Genomic DNA, 18,325 nt, shown 5'->3' with positions numbered 1-18,325 from the left:
TATTTTCACACACACGCTGCCTCTCCCAAACCTCCTCGGAAAGGTTCCCCAACTCTTAGGAACAGATTTAGTTGGGGTGGAAGGCTGCAGGCTGGAGGATAAATCACAAAAAAGTGTTTCTTCCCATTCTGCTGATGAAGGCTTACTGTCAGCTGAGTGGTGACATTAGATACAACCAAAAACAAAAAATAGATATTGTGCAGCATATCTAGTCAATAATGTAGCAACTGTAGCTATTTTTCCTTTACATAATACCTTAAATAAGGTTAAATAAACTTATTGCAACAACTAGAACACCATTAAGATGGATTGTATAACCTACATTATGAAACCTTTATTATTATGCAGACCACAGAGCTCTAAAGGTTTTCAGTGCAAGAAAGTCTAGAATTACAAGAGCTAGTGCAATGGCATGTCTTGCTTTCTCAAGCCCTTACAAATCATTTTCAATTTGGTGGATCTACAAGTAGTTCAAACAAGAAAATGTACATAATTATGGCAATGCTTTGTAGATTACAAAAACAGTGAACATGATTAGTAATTAGGCATTTTAAAATAAATTCAGCACACCAGAAATCAACAGCAAGCAATAGGTTGCTGGGGCTCCTTTCTGAATCTAAAGAAAAGCATCCACACAAAAGGCGGAGACGGTGTCCAGTGACTTAAGTGGCACTTCTTATGCAGGAACAACTACACAGTTTAATGATTATATGGCAGAAAGCTGGCAACTAACTTATAGCATACCAAACATTTCTGATTAGAATTCTTTCTAAAGTGAAAATAGTAGGTGAGCTCTTACCAAGAACATTTATTTATTTAAGTGTTTGTCAGTTTTTTCACCTATCCCTCCCATTTTGTCAGCCAACTGCATTCTCCAAAAAGGGATTTTATTTTAACAAAACAACATTTTTATTTAACAAAATGCAAAATATTATATACAGTGTCCCAGCCAAAATTATCTTTGAAACATGTTTTTCTCAAAAGGGCATGCATGGAGGTTGTTTAGCATACTTGCTCAATTATGGTATTCAGTGTGAACTGCAAGTTTAGGGTAGAACTGAAATCCAACATGGGATTCTGTGGCCAGAACACTGGACTTGAACTCACAATTGCTGAGTTCGAAGCACAGCCCAACTATAGTTTCAAAGGTGGCCTTTGTTAGGGGAACAACCTATAACTCACAAGGACACACTGCAGAGGACACTTGAAGAATCCACTCCACAAACACAGTTCCCACTACAATCCAGCCAAGCCTAGAGGCAGGTGAATACTGCTCTCACCCTTGAATTATCAGTTTTAAACTTAAGGTTCTAGGGAAAAAAACCTCTTTTCTGTTGCATATAATAAATGGAATTTCATCTTACCTCTAAGCATGCCCAAAGATTTGGTCCTTTCACTTTACAGTCCTGGCAAGTACCCTATTAAAAGCAGAGAGTGATGTGGTTAGTTAATAAAATTAGTCAGAGAGGAGCAAAAGGGCAAAAAGCCCTATTCTCATATTATAAAGTCTAAATATTTCTGTTCATTACTTCAGAGAATCTGCATTTTTTATACGTTTACTCACACAAAAATTCTGTTTCTACAAAATCAGCTGCTGTTCCACATCTTTGGTGCCACTGATACAGGTTACTCTCTATGACCCCTGCTCTATATCCATATAAAAAGGACTATAGAAAGCATGCTCAAAAGTAAACACAACTAATTTAGTTGGGACCTAGTCACAGGAAAGTGTGTAGGACTACAATTTAAAAATAGAACGTTTAAGCCTGTATTACATGTCTCCCAATCTTAAACTCTTTATCTGTTTGTTTTGTACCACAGAAAAACTTTAATAAAAATTAATTAAAAATAAATAAATTAGCAACTGCTTCAAAATCCCATGTCCACTTAGGCACATAAATATATGATACCTAAACTCCTACCTAAATAGATTAGCTTAAGATTAGCTTAAAAGGCTTCTTCCTGTGGTCATTCATTCAATGATTATGCTAGCCACCCTGGGATCCTTTTAGAGGAAGGCAGGATATAATAAAATATTATTAATAAAACAAGCATGCTGCCTGTTGTAACACCTAGCACTAAAACGTATTGCACAATTCAAGGCAAAAATAAGTCCATGTTAATCCATCAAGGAATGTACTCAGCAGAAACTCACATGTGACTTGTGTATTAAGTCTTCCTTGGTTATTTCACCAACAGACTCCAAATGCGAACAATCATTGCTTAGTGCTGACATTTTAATAGTGGTCTCTTCCAAATTCAGGTTGTATCTACATCTTGAGAGGGAAACATAGTGATTGTACTGTGAGACATCTGTGCAACTGATAGCATGCAAAAAGGCTTTAGTAAAGGCGAAACCACATCATTACAACTTATGCTAACATTAAAAAATGAATGTGAAATAACAAAACAAAATACAGTGGTACCTTGGTTTACGAACTTAATACGTTCCGGAAGTCTGTTCTTAAACCGAAACCATTCTTAAACCGAAGCACGCTTCCTCTAATGAGGCCTCCCGCCGCTGGTGCCCTTCCACCGTTCGGATTCCGTTCTTAGACCGAGGTAAATTTCTCAAACCAGGACACTTCCTGGTTTTGCGGCGTTTGTAAACCAAATCGTTCTTAAACCAGACTGTTCTTAAACTGAGGTACCACTGTATTGAGGGAAGTGGTACTGGTAGTAATCAGATTACAGATAAGAACATAAGAAAAGCCTGCTGAGTCAGGCCATTGGCTCATCTAGTCCAGCATCGTGCTCTCACAGTGGCCAACAAGATGCTTATGGGAAGTCTGAAAGCAAGACCTGAGTGTAGGTCCTATTCTAATTTACACTAAAACCAATAGGTGGTATCCAAGTCGTGCTCCTCCAATGAAGGGAGGCATCCAACAGTGGAATGGGGTGGGAGGCAATTTTTGGTAATTCATTTTATCCCAAACAGCCTTTGGTGTGACTGTTACAATCTAATCCAGAAACTCTCCTAACCCTCTGGAGCAGATTGGGGGGATGGAAAAGGCAGAATCACTCAAAATTGCCTCTGCTGACAGATATATTCTGACAGTAGAGGGAGACCAACTGGATACAACCCAGTTCAATCCCTGCTTCCCTAAATAGACCAAAGGATTATTTCATAACTTCCTGCTATACACCATGGCATCTAATATAATTCTGAAAGACATGTTTAATGATGCAAAGGCCGATATTAAAAATTCATTTGAAACAGGATGTCACATTGTGAAGGGTATCGTAAAAGGTGCTGAGTTAACCAGTGTATATTTAATAGATTTAAACATCCAAATGCCAAATAATCACAGAAGCTAGTTTTCAAATCATTTGAGAAAACAGCAAATATTTGTTATTTCTTTAACAAAGGAAAAAATAGCGAAGAAGATTGCAACCCAATCTAAATAATTTAGTGAGCAGAAAGATCAGGTATCAAAAGGAAATTTGACAACTTGCATCCTGAGAACCATAAGAGCTTTGCCCCCTCAAATTATTTGCTACTTACTAGAAATAAACTTTATTTAGACTGCTGTATGACAACCAATAATGTTACGTGAAGCCTCCCAACAATTGTAATTTATTATTTTCATCATATAAACAGGATCTACCCAGGATATAAAACAGAAAATGTAGAGCATAAATTATTGTAGTTATGGTCGTGATACATAATTTCTCTCTTCCAAGCTTACAATGATAAAGATCTATAATTTTTTTTTATGTTTACAATGGGTTGCAAACATATACCCTTGACACAGAAACTATTATCAATAATGGTCTCTTTTACTTCATAATATTGTTGTTTCTGGGTTATTCTTAACATTCTATGAAGGTGTCTTTGTCTCTTGGCAATTTCACAACTCAGAGATATTCAACTCCTAATTACTATTAAAATGCTAACCGTGTGTTATGTTTAACACCCAATAACCCAACTGTTGTTCTCTTGACATTTTTGGACAAACAGAATATATCATTTCATCTTTTCCAAATATATGTCCTCTTAATGAGAGAGAGAGAGAGAGCGCGCACATATGCATTCAGTTTTTTGTGTATCATTTTCAGATTTAAAAAAGATATATCCATTGTATTCTGCAGAAAATCCAATGCACAGTATGTTCAGAGGTGTTCATAAGGGATGATTTCATTATCTCATATTAATATTCCTTTTGTTTTACAAAACTGCAGTTAAAAACTCAGAAGGAAAAACTAGGAAGGATCAACTATAATTTATTTCCTTCTTGAGGACATTTATCCAAGCTGATTTCTTCCTACTCTCTTTCTCCAAAAAGAGCTCACTCATATAAAATAAACAGAGTTTGCATTAAATTCTACAAATGCCACAATAACAACAATATTTATTCCAAGTGCTTATGTATATAACATTAAGAGGAAACAGAAGTTTCTTAAATACAATCTGTTTCATGCTGTCTGAGTCCTCCCTTTGCATCCTTTAAGAATATTAAAAGAAAGAATTGGCTGTCCCGCAGCATATTCTGCAGATTGATCTTTTTGCAGCAGAACTGCTGTCCCTGCACTACTGCAAACTGCAGTGGAGTTTGTCAACCATGCTTTCTCTCTATGATGCTCTGCAGCACAGAATAGATGTCCCAATTATTTATTAAATGCAGCATCTGAACTATAAGGTCAGGTACAGTATGATATATGAGAAAAAGCATCACTCCTTTCTCTTTTCCTCTCCTCTCCTCCCCACCCTAACACAAACACACATTTTCTTAATGGCCCTTAAATAGTAATGTCACATTTTTCCTAATTTGCCCCTTCTTCCAGATTACAATGTTCCCCTAGGGCATAGCAGCACATATTATGTCAAGACTGCCTAGCTTTATAAAAAGAGAATGGAAGCCTACAGTTTGCTTTTGTTTTTAAGTTTTGCTCCAACAACGTATCTATTTTAAGGCACGCCAGCACTTTTGAGCTTCACAAATCGAACATCACACAGCAACATGATAACCCTTAAAAAGAAAGCTACTTATATCTGGATCTAACACACATGCATAGCTTTTATTCACTTTCCAAGGTGGGAGAAATACCTGGGTGCTGGTTAGTTTGGAAGTCACTTTCTGTGACCTGGAAGTTGCTTTCTCCCTTACTACAGCTATACAGGGTTAGAGGGGTCATTCATAGAATTGTAGAGTTGGAAGGGACCCCAAGGGTCATCTAGTACAACCCTCTGCAATACAGGAATCTCAACCTGAGCATCCATGACAGATGCCCATCCAAGCTCTGCTTAAAAACCTCCAAGGAAGGACAGTCCACCATCTCTTGTGGGAGTCTGTTCCACTGTCAAACAGGCTCGTGCTGTCGGAAAGTTCTTCCTGATGTTTAGTCAAAATCTCCTTTCTTGTAACTTGAAGCCATTAGTTCAAGCCCTACCCTCAGGAGCAGGAGAAAACAAACTTTTTCCATCTTCCGTGTGCTGGCCTTTTAGATATTTGAAGATGGCTATCAGACGTCCTCTGGCTAACATACCAAATACCCTCCACTGTTCCTCATAAGGCTTTACTTCCACACCCTCAATCATCTTGGCCACCCTCCTCTGCACACATTCCAGCTTGTCAACATCCTTCTGAAATTGTGGTGCCCAGAACGGGACACAATATTCCTGACCGAGGGAGAACAGAGAGGGACTATGACTTCCCTGGATCAAGACACTATGCTTCTGTTGATACAGCCTAGGATAGCATTGGCATTTTGTTCTCAAAAGGACCCCTCTGTACATGCTCATGTGCCATTTCTTCATTTTCACTTCCTTAAGATCCAAGACTTATTTCAGACTCAAAACCTCCTGGCACTGGAAAAAAATAATCCAGGACCAATCCTTGGCTTACAGCTAAGGAGTGTGCAGGTGTGTGATGTTAATAAAAAAATCGAGGCTACAGAAAGAAAGAAAGAAAGAAAGAGAGAGAGAGAGAGAGAGGGAGGGAGGGAGGGAGGGAGGGATGGGGAATCAACATATCTCGAAAATGGGACTTCAGTTCTCCACCACCTCCAACAGGGGTGGAAGCATCGATAAACCGACGGAGAGGCCCCAGTCCTCAAGACTGCAACCCTATACGCTTTTACCTCAGGTGAAATAAACCCCACTCAACCGAATGGGGTTTACTTCTTCAGGAAGGTTAAAAGACCTGGTTCTTCCGCGAAAGCAGCCCCTGCGGATGGATACCTTCCAGGCCAACTTGCGAGGCCGCTTTCCTCGCATCCCAACGCCAATTCCCGCCCTCCAGCTTCATTATAACGGCCGCTGCGCCCTCGCCCTTTTCTCCTTACCTGCCTCCCACACGGCCAAGAGATGGAGGTCCAAGAGAGGCAGGCGGCTCCGCCGCCTTCCGCCTCTCTCTCTCTTTCACTGGGCCGCAGCCTTCCGCACCGCTCCAAGCCGGGCTGTCACTCGCAATGGGCCCCGTACCAAGATGGCAGCGCTCGCTTTCACTGGTGTGGAGAGATGGCTGAGAGGAGGAGGAGAAAAAGGAGGAGCGATGTTGCCCTAAACAAAGAGGGCGGCGGTCGACTCACCTTCTTTTGCGCGTGCGCGCCTTCAAGAGCACGCTGTTCGTTAAAGGTGGGTGGGAAAATAGGGACCATAGAGATAAGAAGGGAGGGGAAAGGAATGAGTGGGTTTTTGCGGTGGGAAGTGGACGTTCCGAACTGCTTTGTCCTTTTGAATGTTGTGGAGAAAATTCGAACAGGGCTTGACGCCTGAGGTGTGGCGAAAACACGTGGTTCTGTTTAGGCAAAGATTTGTGGGGAAGGTGCGTCCTGGTTTCTTCGTGTGTTTTTTCTTCCCTTTGACCTCGGAAAGAGGTTGCTGCCCGTTTTCCTTCTCGGCAAACTAATGGGCCATAGACGTAAAAAAAATCTAATATTAATTCTCTTCCAACACCGCACACACAAAATGGTTATAGGTGTGTGGGTGCTAAATGCCTGAGCTTAGTGATTGTTATAATTTTATTAAGTTTAGAGGTGCTAGAACCGGGAAATAGCGTGACTTATGTGTGTTTAAGATAATTCATGTGTGCATTTGACCTGTGTGCTAGACACTTCTAATCATTTAATGAGCATTTACGCTGGGCAAATTTCCTAAGTTGTTTATTAGGTACTTCTTAATCCTAGGAAATCAACAGGAGTTGAAAGGTCATCCTAATTTCCTTTGCAGTGATGGCCTGGGGATAAATGAGCCATTAGCACTTCGGCCAGTTTTTAAAAAGGCAGAGGCAAGGAAAGCTTAAGAGTGTGATGCAAGCAGACAGAAGCGAGTTATGGGTCAGAGAGCACAGCTTCTTGCTCTTGGGCTGCAAGGATGCAGTCCAGAGAGGAACAGAAACCTCTTGGGGAGGAATGCTGTGGACTCCTCCATGTAGAATTTAGGTTGCATATATAAACAATATAAAGACACCACTGTGTCCTCTGTGCCTCATTGTTCCAAAGGACCCTGGTTTGCACGCTTGGTACCCCTGGAATCTCACATCGCTCAGAGATTGAGGTGGCGTATAACAACATTTAAAAGTGCACAGCAGCTGCATGCATGTCGATGGTTGGAGAGTGTGAGGCTCTAGCCCATTTGGGCTGGGGTAAAGTCATAAGGTAGTAATTCCAAATTGATTTTCCCTTGAGATATGTATCACATTGAACTGCGTTGGGCTTACCTCTGAGGAGACACATATAGGATTTAAATGAATTGCCCTTTTTCTGTAAGCAGGTTTTTTATTTTTTGCTAGAAATTAAAACCAGCCTTAGGTGCTGGTTCATTTCCACAGCTTTTTAAATCCCAAAGAGTGACAAAAATGCCAACTGCTTCTAGGAGATAATGGAGAAATCTAGAAATTTATAATTGCAGTATTTTGACAGCAGCAAGTCTCTTGCCACCCAGTAAACTTTCATGTGTAAAAATAATAATAGAATTGTTTTTAAACTGTTGCAGCTTGGGAGTGTGGCTTATGACAGGCCTGCCATGTGGTCCAGTCTTATTAATACTGCGGGTTGGAAAGAACACTTGTAACCTCCGTATCGTCATCTCCAATTTCAGATGGGGTGGATCGGAGGTTAATAGATTCTCACAGTAACACTTTTATAAAGGTGCTCATAATGGTCACCTACCAGATGCATTTCGTTAATGGAAAGTTGTTAAATCGGTCCTTTAAAAGCTAGAAATTCTATATCCCTGCCTTACCTGCAGTTGGCTATGTCGCTCACACAGGCCTTATGTATACCGGAGTTTAAACCTTGCAGCGTTCAATGGGGTTTATGCCCCAACTAAAGTTGCATGAGATCATAGCCTTGGAGTGATGGCAGCACGCCCTGTTTGCAAATGAATGGAAGCAGAATGCGCCAGCAGCTTCCGCAAAGCACGCGGCGAAAATAAACCTGCTAAGATTCTCCCCTCCCTGCCTTACTCAACTCAATTGGCTCTTAGCACCCTAATGTAGAGGGAAACCTTCCCCGCCCCCCCAAAAAAATTGATCCGGAAGCAAGAGGAGGCACATATTACTCTACAATTTCCTCTCTATGATCTCTCTCAAACCCCACCCCCGCCCCACTTTTGGGCAGCAGGAATCGCAGCTGGTGCAAAGGAGGAACCGGGTCGCTTCGTGTCTGCGGTGCAGCCCCGAGAAGCCGCCAGGTCTGGTTTCGGTTCCTTTTTTCGCTATTGTTCCGTGGAGGCGATTTGTTTGGTCCTCCAGGGTGAGAAGAGCTGCTTCCAACCCCATCCTAGCAGGTGGAGAGGCCGTGACCCTCTTGGCCGAGCCCCACCCTTGCTGGTGCTCAAGGAAAAACCTGGGCCAAAAATACGGGTTGGTCTTGTGATCTTGTAGCAAAGAGCTTATATATAATATACAGTAGTAATGAATCAGGGTGCAATAAGAGGCAGCCATGGGGTGGTATGGAATTGTGGGGTTAAGGGATACCCAAATAGGCCTGGGAATGTTTAGGATAACATGACAGAGTAGGACATTATAACAGGATAGCTCAGTCGCAGCATCCTTTAGAAGTCATTCTGTGAGTTAACTGCAATATATTACTCTCCTGTTCTCTACAAACATTGTCATGTCATCTGCTTTCCCCCTGCCCTTGCTGTTATGCAAGCTGGATGTGGAAAAAATATTCAATTGGGTTTTAAATACTTATTGTAATGTTAAGAACTATGTCCCTTCCCCCTCTTAATGGCGATACATGTTAAAATAACAATAATTAGAAATCCAAAGTAACAGACTGAAATATGTCTTGGCTCAGTACCATAAATAGCACCCCCCCATCAGATAAGAGTTATGGGAAATTCCACTGTCATCCATTCAAAGAATATTATTATTATTATTATTATGTGGTTGGATGTAACCTTCCACTTTAAAACATTTCCCCACTTTTGTTTTTCTGCCTAGAAACATTTACTGTTATTCATCTTTGTATTTTGTGTGTGCATGTGGAAGCTTGTTAAAAACCTTTGTGTGGAGATAAGCTGCTTTGCAGGCTTTTCAAAATCTTTTGCACAGTTTTCTTTTTTTAAGTGCTCCAAATATCTCTAGTTAACTCACAGGTCAGCCAAATGGCAATTATAAATCTTAGGAGTAATCTTTCTGTTTTTCTGTGTTGTGCTCTGTATGTTTTTAAAGATAAAAAAATAAAAAAAGAATAACACACTGGAAAACTCCATAGCTTTCTCGGTACTCAGAGCTGTTCATTAGCACTGGAATCTTATTCACATCTGCCCAAGGTAAGTCTTACTGAGTTTTTAATAGACTTTACTTTTAGATAAGTGTGTATAGAATTGCAGTATTGGGCTGCAAACCTTGTCTCACTTACTTAGGAGCAAGGCCCACTGACTTTGATGGGGCTAACTTTTGAGTAGACACAGTTAGGATATTGCTGTTACTATTTACAGGAAAATGAAAGGGTGTGTACCTTTTACTTTCTCCACGACATTCACTGTTCTACTGCGAACTATATTTGCTTTTTGTACCATTGGAACTCTGGATGGAAGGAAGGAAGTTTGAAGCCACTGAGTTAACTTCACAAAGCGTGAGGTGTATAGTCCAATATCTGTCTCTCATTGGCAGCCTATATCCAGCATCGTCTGCAAGTAATATGGTTTTGACTTAGTGTCACTCAATGATGCTGTGGGAAAGAAGGAGCCATGTCAGAAGACGCTACTAGTGAGACACGTTTATCTTTGAAGACAGCAGCTTTAAGAGTATTTGATCTTCCTCTTTCCTGGTATTCTTCCCTAACCCAGGTAACCCTTGCATTTCTTTATTTTAGCTTGTAGTGCTTTTTGAAGCTAACATCTAACAGTGTTTTATATAATGTGCTTTTATGTAATACGTATTTGGTTAAGATGGTTTATATAAAATTATTGTTGAACGTAGCATTAAAAAAAAATATTGCTGTGGATTCCAGTAGATTTCATTCTGTTACATGTACTGGACTGCAGAGGCTGCAGTGAAGCCTTTGCAGTGCCATACATCTCAATTGTAGAGTGATTACAACCAGTACTGCCTATCTTGTTTTTTCTGTTTTGCGTCAAAGTGCATTATTTGATGTATTGTCTAGCCAGTTTCTAATTATTTTCTGCCTTTCAGTGTAAAGTTTTTTATTGAGCTCACTGATATGAATAAACAAAAAACCCTTAAGAGTAATATGGGTAGTATACAGCTAAGTCATATACAGAGCAGACCTGTTGAAATCACAGGAGAGAAGTTAGCAGCAACTAATTTTAATTGCTTTATTTCAGCAGGTCTCTTGTAGTACAGTTTAGTCAGATACCACCCTGTGTTGGCAGTTTTAATAATTATAAAATAGGGACTACCTCTTAAGAATATCTTGCAAATAACCACACCCTATGTGTATGTTTTCTTGCTAATGCAAGTCACAGAAGGCTTCAGACAGTATTTTGTTTTTTAAGATTTCTACAAATTTAATCATGTTGCTGTCAGTTTTGTCCCAATTTACGAGATGAGCATTTACAGAGTGTTGATACTTCCAATATTTAGCATGATCTGCAGAATCAGGAAGACAGAAATAATCTAGAGCAGGCTTTTACTGTGGGTGGTGGTGGATAGGACATACAACATCTGTTTCTAAAGCAGGGTAGGGTGGAACCCCGACTGCCAGAAAAGCTGCTGCACTATAAGAGGAGGTGGAGTGGTGAAAAGCAACAGAACAGAAATAGACAGTGTTGGACTGAGTTTTGTTACCTTGATGTCAATGTGCTCCACTCCAGAAGAGGAAAGACTGCTGTATCATTTGTCTCAATGACAAAAAACCTCTACTAGTTCCATCAACTAGGAAAAAACCTGAATGTATAATGTATCTCTATACAATATGAACAGAGAGCCTGAAAGTTTGTATATTGAGAAACACATATTAGGAGTGTGATCCAGAGGGTCATTTTGTGCAGATTGTTGTTGTTCAGTCGTGTCCGACTCTTCGTGACCCCATGGACCAGAGCATGCCAGGCACTCCTGTCTTCCACTGCCTCCCACAGTTTGGTCAAACTCATGTTCGTAGCTTCGAGAACACTGTCCAACCATCTCGTCCTCTGTCGTCCCCTTCTCCTTGTGCCCTCCTTGTGCAGATAGAACTTGTATATAATGCAAGCATAGTGACATTTGTCCGGTAACAGGCAAACCACATGTAGCCACAGAATGCTTTGTGAGAATGTCTGTGTTGCACACAGGAAAACTACTGAAAGGGTTGGAAATTCACTGTCTTGAGCAGCACACTTTGCTTGTGTTGAGGATCTGCACAAGTACAGCAGATTGCCTGCTGCTGAACTAATAGAAACCATGCCCAGTCCTCTGGTGGCCACACCCCAGGTACCCGTTTTCCCTGGGCACCTGTTGGTTGGGAGAAGGCGCCACGACTACTCCTGTATCCTTAGATCAATTGAGGAAGACAAAAAATCAGTGGAGAGTAGAAATCACATCGGATTCTGCTATTTTCTTTTAAATAATGAGGCGTGTGTGGGCGACACATTCGGCAGTGGCTATAGTGTTATGTCTGGTGCAAATAAATAATGTGATTGCCAACTCTATGCTAATACATTTGTTCATAAAGTTCATCACAGTGTACTGATTCTTAGTTGTTTCCAGGCTACATATTATGCCAGGTGCATCTACAAGTGGAAACCTTTAGAAATGTCTCTAAATGGTTACATAGCAAAACACAGAATATGATTAATTATAGAGTAGGACTAATGCAGTTAAACAAATGCTGTAATGAGCATGCCTTGTTCTAAAAATAGCTAATGTTGGGCACATCCAGTTCTGCTTCCAGTAATTATCAGCTTACCGCTCAAATTCCTGAAAAGAATCAGTGTTTGGGAGCAAAAGAAGACATTCACCTAGTTTTCTCTAGGCCTTTGGATTTGCCAGTGGGAATCCGAAGGTCTGTGGTCAAAATGTAGAAATACAGCATCCAATATAACTGTCAAAATAAATGCAAACGCACACTTTCTCAAAGTTAACATAAAAGTATAGAATTTTAGCCTATTGTGTGTTGTTGTTGTTATATTTTACAGAAATTATTTAAGATTTATACACAATAAATTGCACAGAGTTTCTTTGATTGGTGTAGTGTTCAGATTTCAAATGTTAACTTAAACCTATTGCATCAAAACTGAATTATTTTTTCTCCTTCTGTAGAACATATGATATAACTTACTTTTTAAAATATGTGTTTTAAGGTTAAGGTTTCCCCAGGTCTCAAGAAGTTATTTGTAATAACAGCAGTGGGTGCAGTGTCTGTGCTTTTTCTTGCCCATCACTTCAAAAGAAAGCGTGGGAAGAAAACCAGGAATGTATCTCCATGGGAGCCAGGCCACGTCGTGTTAGACTATATAAAAACACCTGCATCAGAGAAAGGTAGGTGACACGATGTCTAAGGAAAGCCAAGATTATGTACACACCTGGAAGGAAGCCTCATTGAACACAGTGGGGCTTACTTCTGAGCACGCCTATGTAGACTTGCAGTGGCCAGCTTTAGAAGTACATGGAAATAAGTTGGAAAAATTGGGGCTTATTGCCAAGCAAGCATTTTGGGACTGGGGTAGAGGTTTTTGGTTTTTTAAGTTCCTCAGCTTGGTTTCCCACTGAAACATGTACTATATGCATGCAACAGTGTGTGTGCACCACAACTCTTTCCTTAACAAATCCCTAAACTGCCTCTTTATCGCTTAGAGATAATTTTTTTAAACCACAATAAACAGTTGGGAGGCTTAGCATAGCCCTGATTGGTCTGCAAGGAGATGGACACGTGTAGCACCTTTCCCCCCAGCAGCAGGTCCAGCATAAACCTGCCTGCAGCCTTCCTTTTTGTTTTCCCATCCTCAAGCCTTGCTGACTACAAAGTGCACGTGCTTATGAGAGATGAGATGAGAGCTTAGTGATTCACAGCTTATACAATCATTGTACAGCATTAATAGCATTCTAGAATGTTACATTACTTTCAAAATGATAATTTTAAGAGTTACTGGAAAAGAAAGAGTTATCCAATCTTAAAAAGTTATTGCTCGAATACAACAAAATTGGTTAGTTGTTGTTCAATGAAAACCCTTTGCGGTCATGCAAGTGACACTTGCTTCAATGGGGGTTACTCCCAGGTAAGTCTGCATAGGTCTGTTGCTTTGATTGTATTATCTTCCTCTTCAGGTTCCAGTTGTTCCAGCAGCAGACAAAATCTAACACTTTCATTGAGTTCAGCCAAAGAAAAAGGTTCTCAATCCTATATCAATGCAAATGGAGGCCTCTTCAGTAAATATTCAGGTTCAGTGCAGAGTTTGGCCTCGGTAAGCATATCTTATTATTTTCATGTAGTTTGCTGATAAGCTGTTGAATAGTGATTCCCCCCCATTGACTTGCATAGGGGCAGGAAAGAGGCACTCTTCCTGGATCAGTGCTCCTCTAGAATGTGTGCCATTTTTATGCTGACTCTCACCTTGCTTTTCCTCCTGTATAAAATGAACCTTAAAGTCACCTAGCCTGAAAACCCTTGGGCTTATTTGTCTAGCACGTTTCTTACCTAGGGACACCTCTATGCTATTGTCATACAAATTGCCCACAAAACTATGGGGACATCTAGTGGATTTTTTTAAAAAAATGATTCCCAAACTGAAAGACTGCCCTTCTAGAAAGCCATGTGAGCTAAGCATCCCAAATCTGACACCTGTACATCTTCTTTAAATTAGGTCCAAAGTGCCGCATCCTGTCCTAGCTGTGCTTGTGTCAATTCTAGTTCCTGGGACAAAGCAGATGAAGATGATATAAAGCTGGTCAATGTTCCAGTAACTACTCCAGAAAACTTATACTTGATGGGTAAGTGAGCAGATTACTTAGATGCAGCATTTCTTGCTGCTATTTTCAAAAGTTTCTAAGTTCAGGATTGTTTGCTATTACAAAAATAGTGTTACTTTCTTTCAAGGGCATGATGACACTTTTATTTAGCAAATTGTGATCTGTTTGTTGCCTTAAGTCCTCTATAGGCCATATAACATATCTGTCTGTTCTGCAGCAGATTGGCTGGGGCAACCCAGCCAGATGGGCAGGGAGTAATAATAATAATAATGATAATGATAATGCATGAACACAAAGCCTGCCACATGCAGGGATCAGGAACAGAAAGAGCATGTGGTGTGTAGTCTCTGTAGACAACAAAAGTTTTAGAAACTAATAGAAACATGAAACCTTCCTCATCTACAGTGTTGCTACGTGTATTCACAATATGCTTGCTTATTGAATATTAAAAGAATGTGTGGCTTCGCTTGGAACAATTGAATTGGAAGGACTCAAAAGCTGTCTCATCCATGGGGGCCGCATCCAGCCCAGCTGCCTTCTAAATCCGGCCCGTGGATGGTCCGGGAATCATCGTGTTTTTACATGAGTAGAATGTGTCCTTTTATTTAAAATGCATCTCTGGGTTATTTGTGGGGCATAGGAATTCATTCATTTCCCCCCCCCCCCTTCAAAATATAGTCTGGCGCCCCCACAAGGTCTGAGGGGCAGTGGACCGGCCCTGCTGAAAATGTTTGCTGACCTCTGGTCTAATCCATTCCCCTCTCACAATGCAGCATTCCTCCTGATCAGTCAATGAAGTACATGGCTTGCTCAGCTAGAGTGCCAGTACATTGGACTTATTTATTTGGCAGGCACCTTTCTACAAAAGGTTCAAGTGTCGAGCCATTGCTACCTGGTACAAGGGAAGGCAATTTGAAAATCTGATACAGGGTTGTTGCATTAGTAAACATTTCTTTCAGGAATGGAACTATTTGAAGAAGCTCTTCGCCGATGGGAGCAGGCACTGACGTTTCGTAACAGGCAAGCGGAAGACGAAGCCAACTGTAGCGCCGTCAAACTTGGAGCAGGTGATGCTATTGCAGAAGAAAGTGTAGAAGTAAGTAAATGAGTTGCTGTTCCTTCAGATAATTTGTTTCCCCTGTTTCTGGTTAAAATTCCAAAGTATACTCCAGCTTCTAGCAAAGAAGCAAAAATTATTCAAGAGAACCTGGATAACACCAATATTGCAGGTTTGATCCCTGTAAAGGACAGCTGCATATTCCTGCATTGCAGTTGGTTGGACTAGATGATCCTCAGGGACCCTTCCAACTTTTATGATGCTGAAGAACTCTGTGAGCCTCTTGAATGCCTGCAATATGAGCAACTGCGTCCCCAGTGACCTATTTCTTCTTTAGTGTCTTTCTTCCTTCAAAAGTTTTCAATATATCATAGTACCATATTGGTCTGAATATAAGCTGCACCCGAATATAAGCCGCACCTTTAAAATTCAAGGGGGCGGGGAAGAAAGAAAGAAAAAATACCCAAATATAAGCCGCTCCCTTAAAATTCTGCAGGCACTCAAACCCGTTCCATTTTACCGTATGTCTGTTTCGGCAGCGATATCATAAAAGCCCATTTTTGTAAGGTCACAAATTTAAGCTGCACTTTAACTTTTCACGGTCAGAATTTGGAAAAAAGTGAGGCTTATATTCAGGCCAATACAGTACTATTAAAATCAAAACTTACACAAAGCTATCTCAAAATTATCTCATTGCAAATCCTGGCTAGGATGAACTGGCATGGGCTTAATAGGATAACATTAGAAGATGATCCCTATATTATTTTATCCCCTACTTTGGCCATCTAAGAATGCTGCACCCTGAGCCTACATTGGTTGGACACTCTTCCATTGGTTAGTTAACTTTTAAAGTGTTTGCCTATTCTCTTGAATTACCAATCTGCCTTTCGCTTTGCTTCTTTAATTGGGCCTGGGATTTGGGGAGGTGTTTGCCCACTATCTCCTGTACCTAAGTGGAAGCACAAGAAAAGCAATTTACTCCTGACCCATGAAGACGGGAAGCAGCAGACTGGCAGCCACCTTGCTGAGGCAGATGACATAGCTTATAGTTCTTTCTCCATGGACTTCCACCCCATAGCTGTCAACTTACAGATTTGAAAATAAGGGATCAGCAGCCTCGAAAATAAGGGATCAGCAACCAAAATAAGGGATTTTCCGGTCACAGGTATGTTCGACTTCTGAGCCCTTCCGAGCCAAAGGCAGAAAGTCCAGCCAGCAGCCAAACAAAGCCTCATCAATAAGGGACAGCAGCGGGGCGTGGCGCTGGGATAAGGGACTGTCCCACCGAATAGCTTGACAGCTATTTTCCTCCCTGGCCAAGGTTAGAGAAAACAGGTGGGGTAGAGGCACAGATAAGAACAAAGTTTGCACAACTGGCCAACCTCACAAGGCAGTTATTTGTACAGTGATCTTTATATGTCCACAGTGATGGAAACCCTAAGCATTTTGCTGCTGAAAGGCATGAATTCCGCACATACTTTAAATTCTCTTTTTGTACCCAGTTGCAAACATGTTTATGCGGAAGTTCCAGGGTGGGGTATCTGAAGTATATGTATATAGGATTGCACCTTTAGTTTTTCTGAAGTGAGCTTCTTGGTATAAGCATAGATTAGTTGCTGTTCTAGGTAATGTTTTCAGGTCCTGCTGATTTTTGCATGTGGCAGAGTATAAATATTTGATATAAATAATAACCAAAACGGGTTTGTTGATCCTTGTGCATCTCAGAATCTCCATGAGCTGCATAAAATATTGGTGACAGAATGTATTTGCCCTCTGCAACTTCTGTTTTGCAGGATATCATTAGTGCTGAATTCATTCATAAGCTTGAATCCTTGCTCCAAAGAGCTTATCGTCTTCAGGAAGAATTTGAGGCTTCTCTTGGGGCATCTGATCCTGCTTCCTTTGCCAATGATATTGGTGAGTTTGTTTTGGCTTTAAACTTGCATGTTTCTTGATAATATAGGGCTGCTAGTCTTGAAAACTTATTGGGACATGCTGAAGAGGTAGAAATAGGGGAATGAGAAATTACTTGTGATTTGAGTTGCTCCTCTTGTACAAAGGATCAGTTCCACAAAGCTGGTTTAGCTGCCGGCTCATAGTAGTAGCACAAGGAGCCTGTAAAGTGATTTGTTAATCCGCACATCTCCATATTTGGACTGAATTTAGAGCCCCTGGTGTAAAGGGTGCTCTTGCATTTGGCTAGAAAGCATTGTAATGATCAGTGAGACATAAAAGTAGAGATTTGCGGGGAGATGAGGATACTTCTTATGTATTGTGTAAGAATACATAGCAAAGCAGAACGTGGCTACTTTGCTAACTATGTATTGTAAGCTAGGCCTGATCAAGTAGTTTGCCAGCCCTCGGCCACATCAGCATGTGCGAACAGGTAAAAGGATAACATCTTTGAACTTGCTTGCAAGTCAGACTTGTACCGCGCTGACATTTTCAACTTTAATTTTTGAGGTACTTCTGTACAACTGACTGCAGTGGCAGGAAGAGACTTGCTGGTAGTCTGTTCTAATAAATCACTCTGCCCCAAAATGAACCCTTTCTTCTGCAACTTTAGAAGACTGAGCTTGCTTAGTGCCAGTCTGCCGTTTCTGTAAAAAGCAAGGTTGCGTGGAGCTGTTGAGAACATACGAAACTGTATTATATTGAGTTACACAGTTGGTCCATCTAACTCATTGCTGTCTGCACTGACTGGCAGCACCTTAGTCCCTGGTCTCAGGCAGAGGACATTCCTAGTCCTATGTGTACTAAGGACCTTCTTCATGAAAGCTGATGCTCTACCGCTATGGCATATCTCAGTTAGAAGCTTAAAAATATCAAAGTTAGTATTTGGATGCCAGGATGATCAGGGATCATGCCTAGAAGCTTTGTATGTTTTCTTTGATAACAGCTGTAAACTTGAAATACAAATTGCTTCATCGTGTGATTTGCACAGATAATGCAGAAAAATTTGAAATTG

The 18,325-nt window shown here is 40.8% G+C and overlaps 2 protein-coding genes across 11 annotated transcripts in view; one reads left to right on the top strand and one right to left on the bottom strand.

The window, feature by feature from the left end:
• Positions 1 to 6,336, bottom strand: part of USP33 (ubiquitin specific peptidase 33) — a 30,266-nt gene extending 23,930 nt beyond the window's left edge. For 4 of the 6 annotated variants that reach the window (XM_053391993.1, XM_053391995.1, XM_053391996.1 and 1 more), the window contains exons 1-3: positions 3,506 to 3,527; positions 2,156 to 2,276; positions 1,365 to 1,418 (exon numbers count right to left, since the gene is read on the bottom strand). In XM_053391993.1, coding sequence (XP_053247968.1) covers positions 1,365 to 1,418; positions 2,156 to 2,236 — 135 coding nt within the window. In that variant the 5' untranslated portion in view covers positions 2,237 to 2,276; positions 3,506 to 3,527. Of the gene's footprint in view, positions 1 to 1,364; positions 1,419 to 2,155; positions 2,277 to 3,505; positions 3,528 to 6,285 lie in introns of those variants that run through there. The other 2 variants (XM_053391994.1, XM_053391998.1) reach the window with 2 other exon arrangements.
• A 24-nt stretch (positions 6,337 to 6,360) lies between these two features.
• Positions 6,361 to 18,325, top strand: part of MIGA1 (mitoguardin 1) — a 37,555-nt gene continuing 25,590 nt past the window's right edge. The window contains exons 1-7 of one of the 5 annotated variants that reach the window (XM_053392003.1): positions 6,361 to 6,577; positions 10,068 to 10,243; positions 12,695 to 12,872; positions 13,659 to 13,795; positions 14,195 to 14,321; positions 15,260 to 15,396; positions 17,151 to 17,274. In XM_053392003.1, the coding sequence (XP_053247978.1) occupies positions 10,145 to 10,243; positions 12,695 to 12,872; positions 13,659 to 13,795; positions 14,195 to 14,321; positions 15,260 to 15,396; positions 17,151 to 17,274 (802 nt within the window). In that variant the 5' untranslated portion in view covers positions 6,361 to 6,577; positions 10,068 to 10,144. The other 4 variants (XM_053392004.1, XM_053391999.1, XM_053392001.1 and 1 more) reach the window with 4 other exon arrangements.

Source organism: Podarcis raffonei, chromosome 6 (genome assembly GCF_027172205.1).
Source record: "Podarcis raffonei isolate rPodRaf1 chromosome 6, rPodRaf1.pri, whole genome shotgun sequence".
Classification (NCBI taxonomy): Eukaryota; Metazoa; Chordata; class Lepidosauria; order Squamata; family Lacertidae; genus Podarcis; species Podarcis raffonei.
Note: the sequence above shows the minus strand (reverse complement) of the source record. Positions and strands in the feature narration are given on the sequence as shown.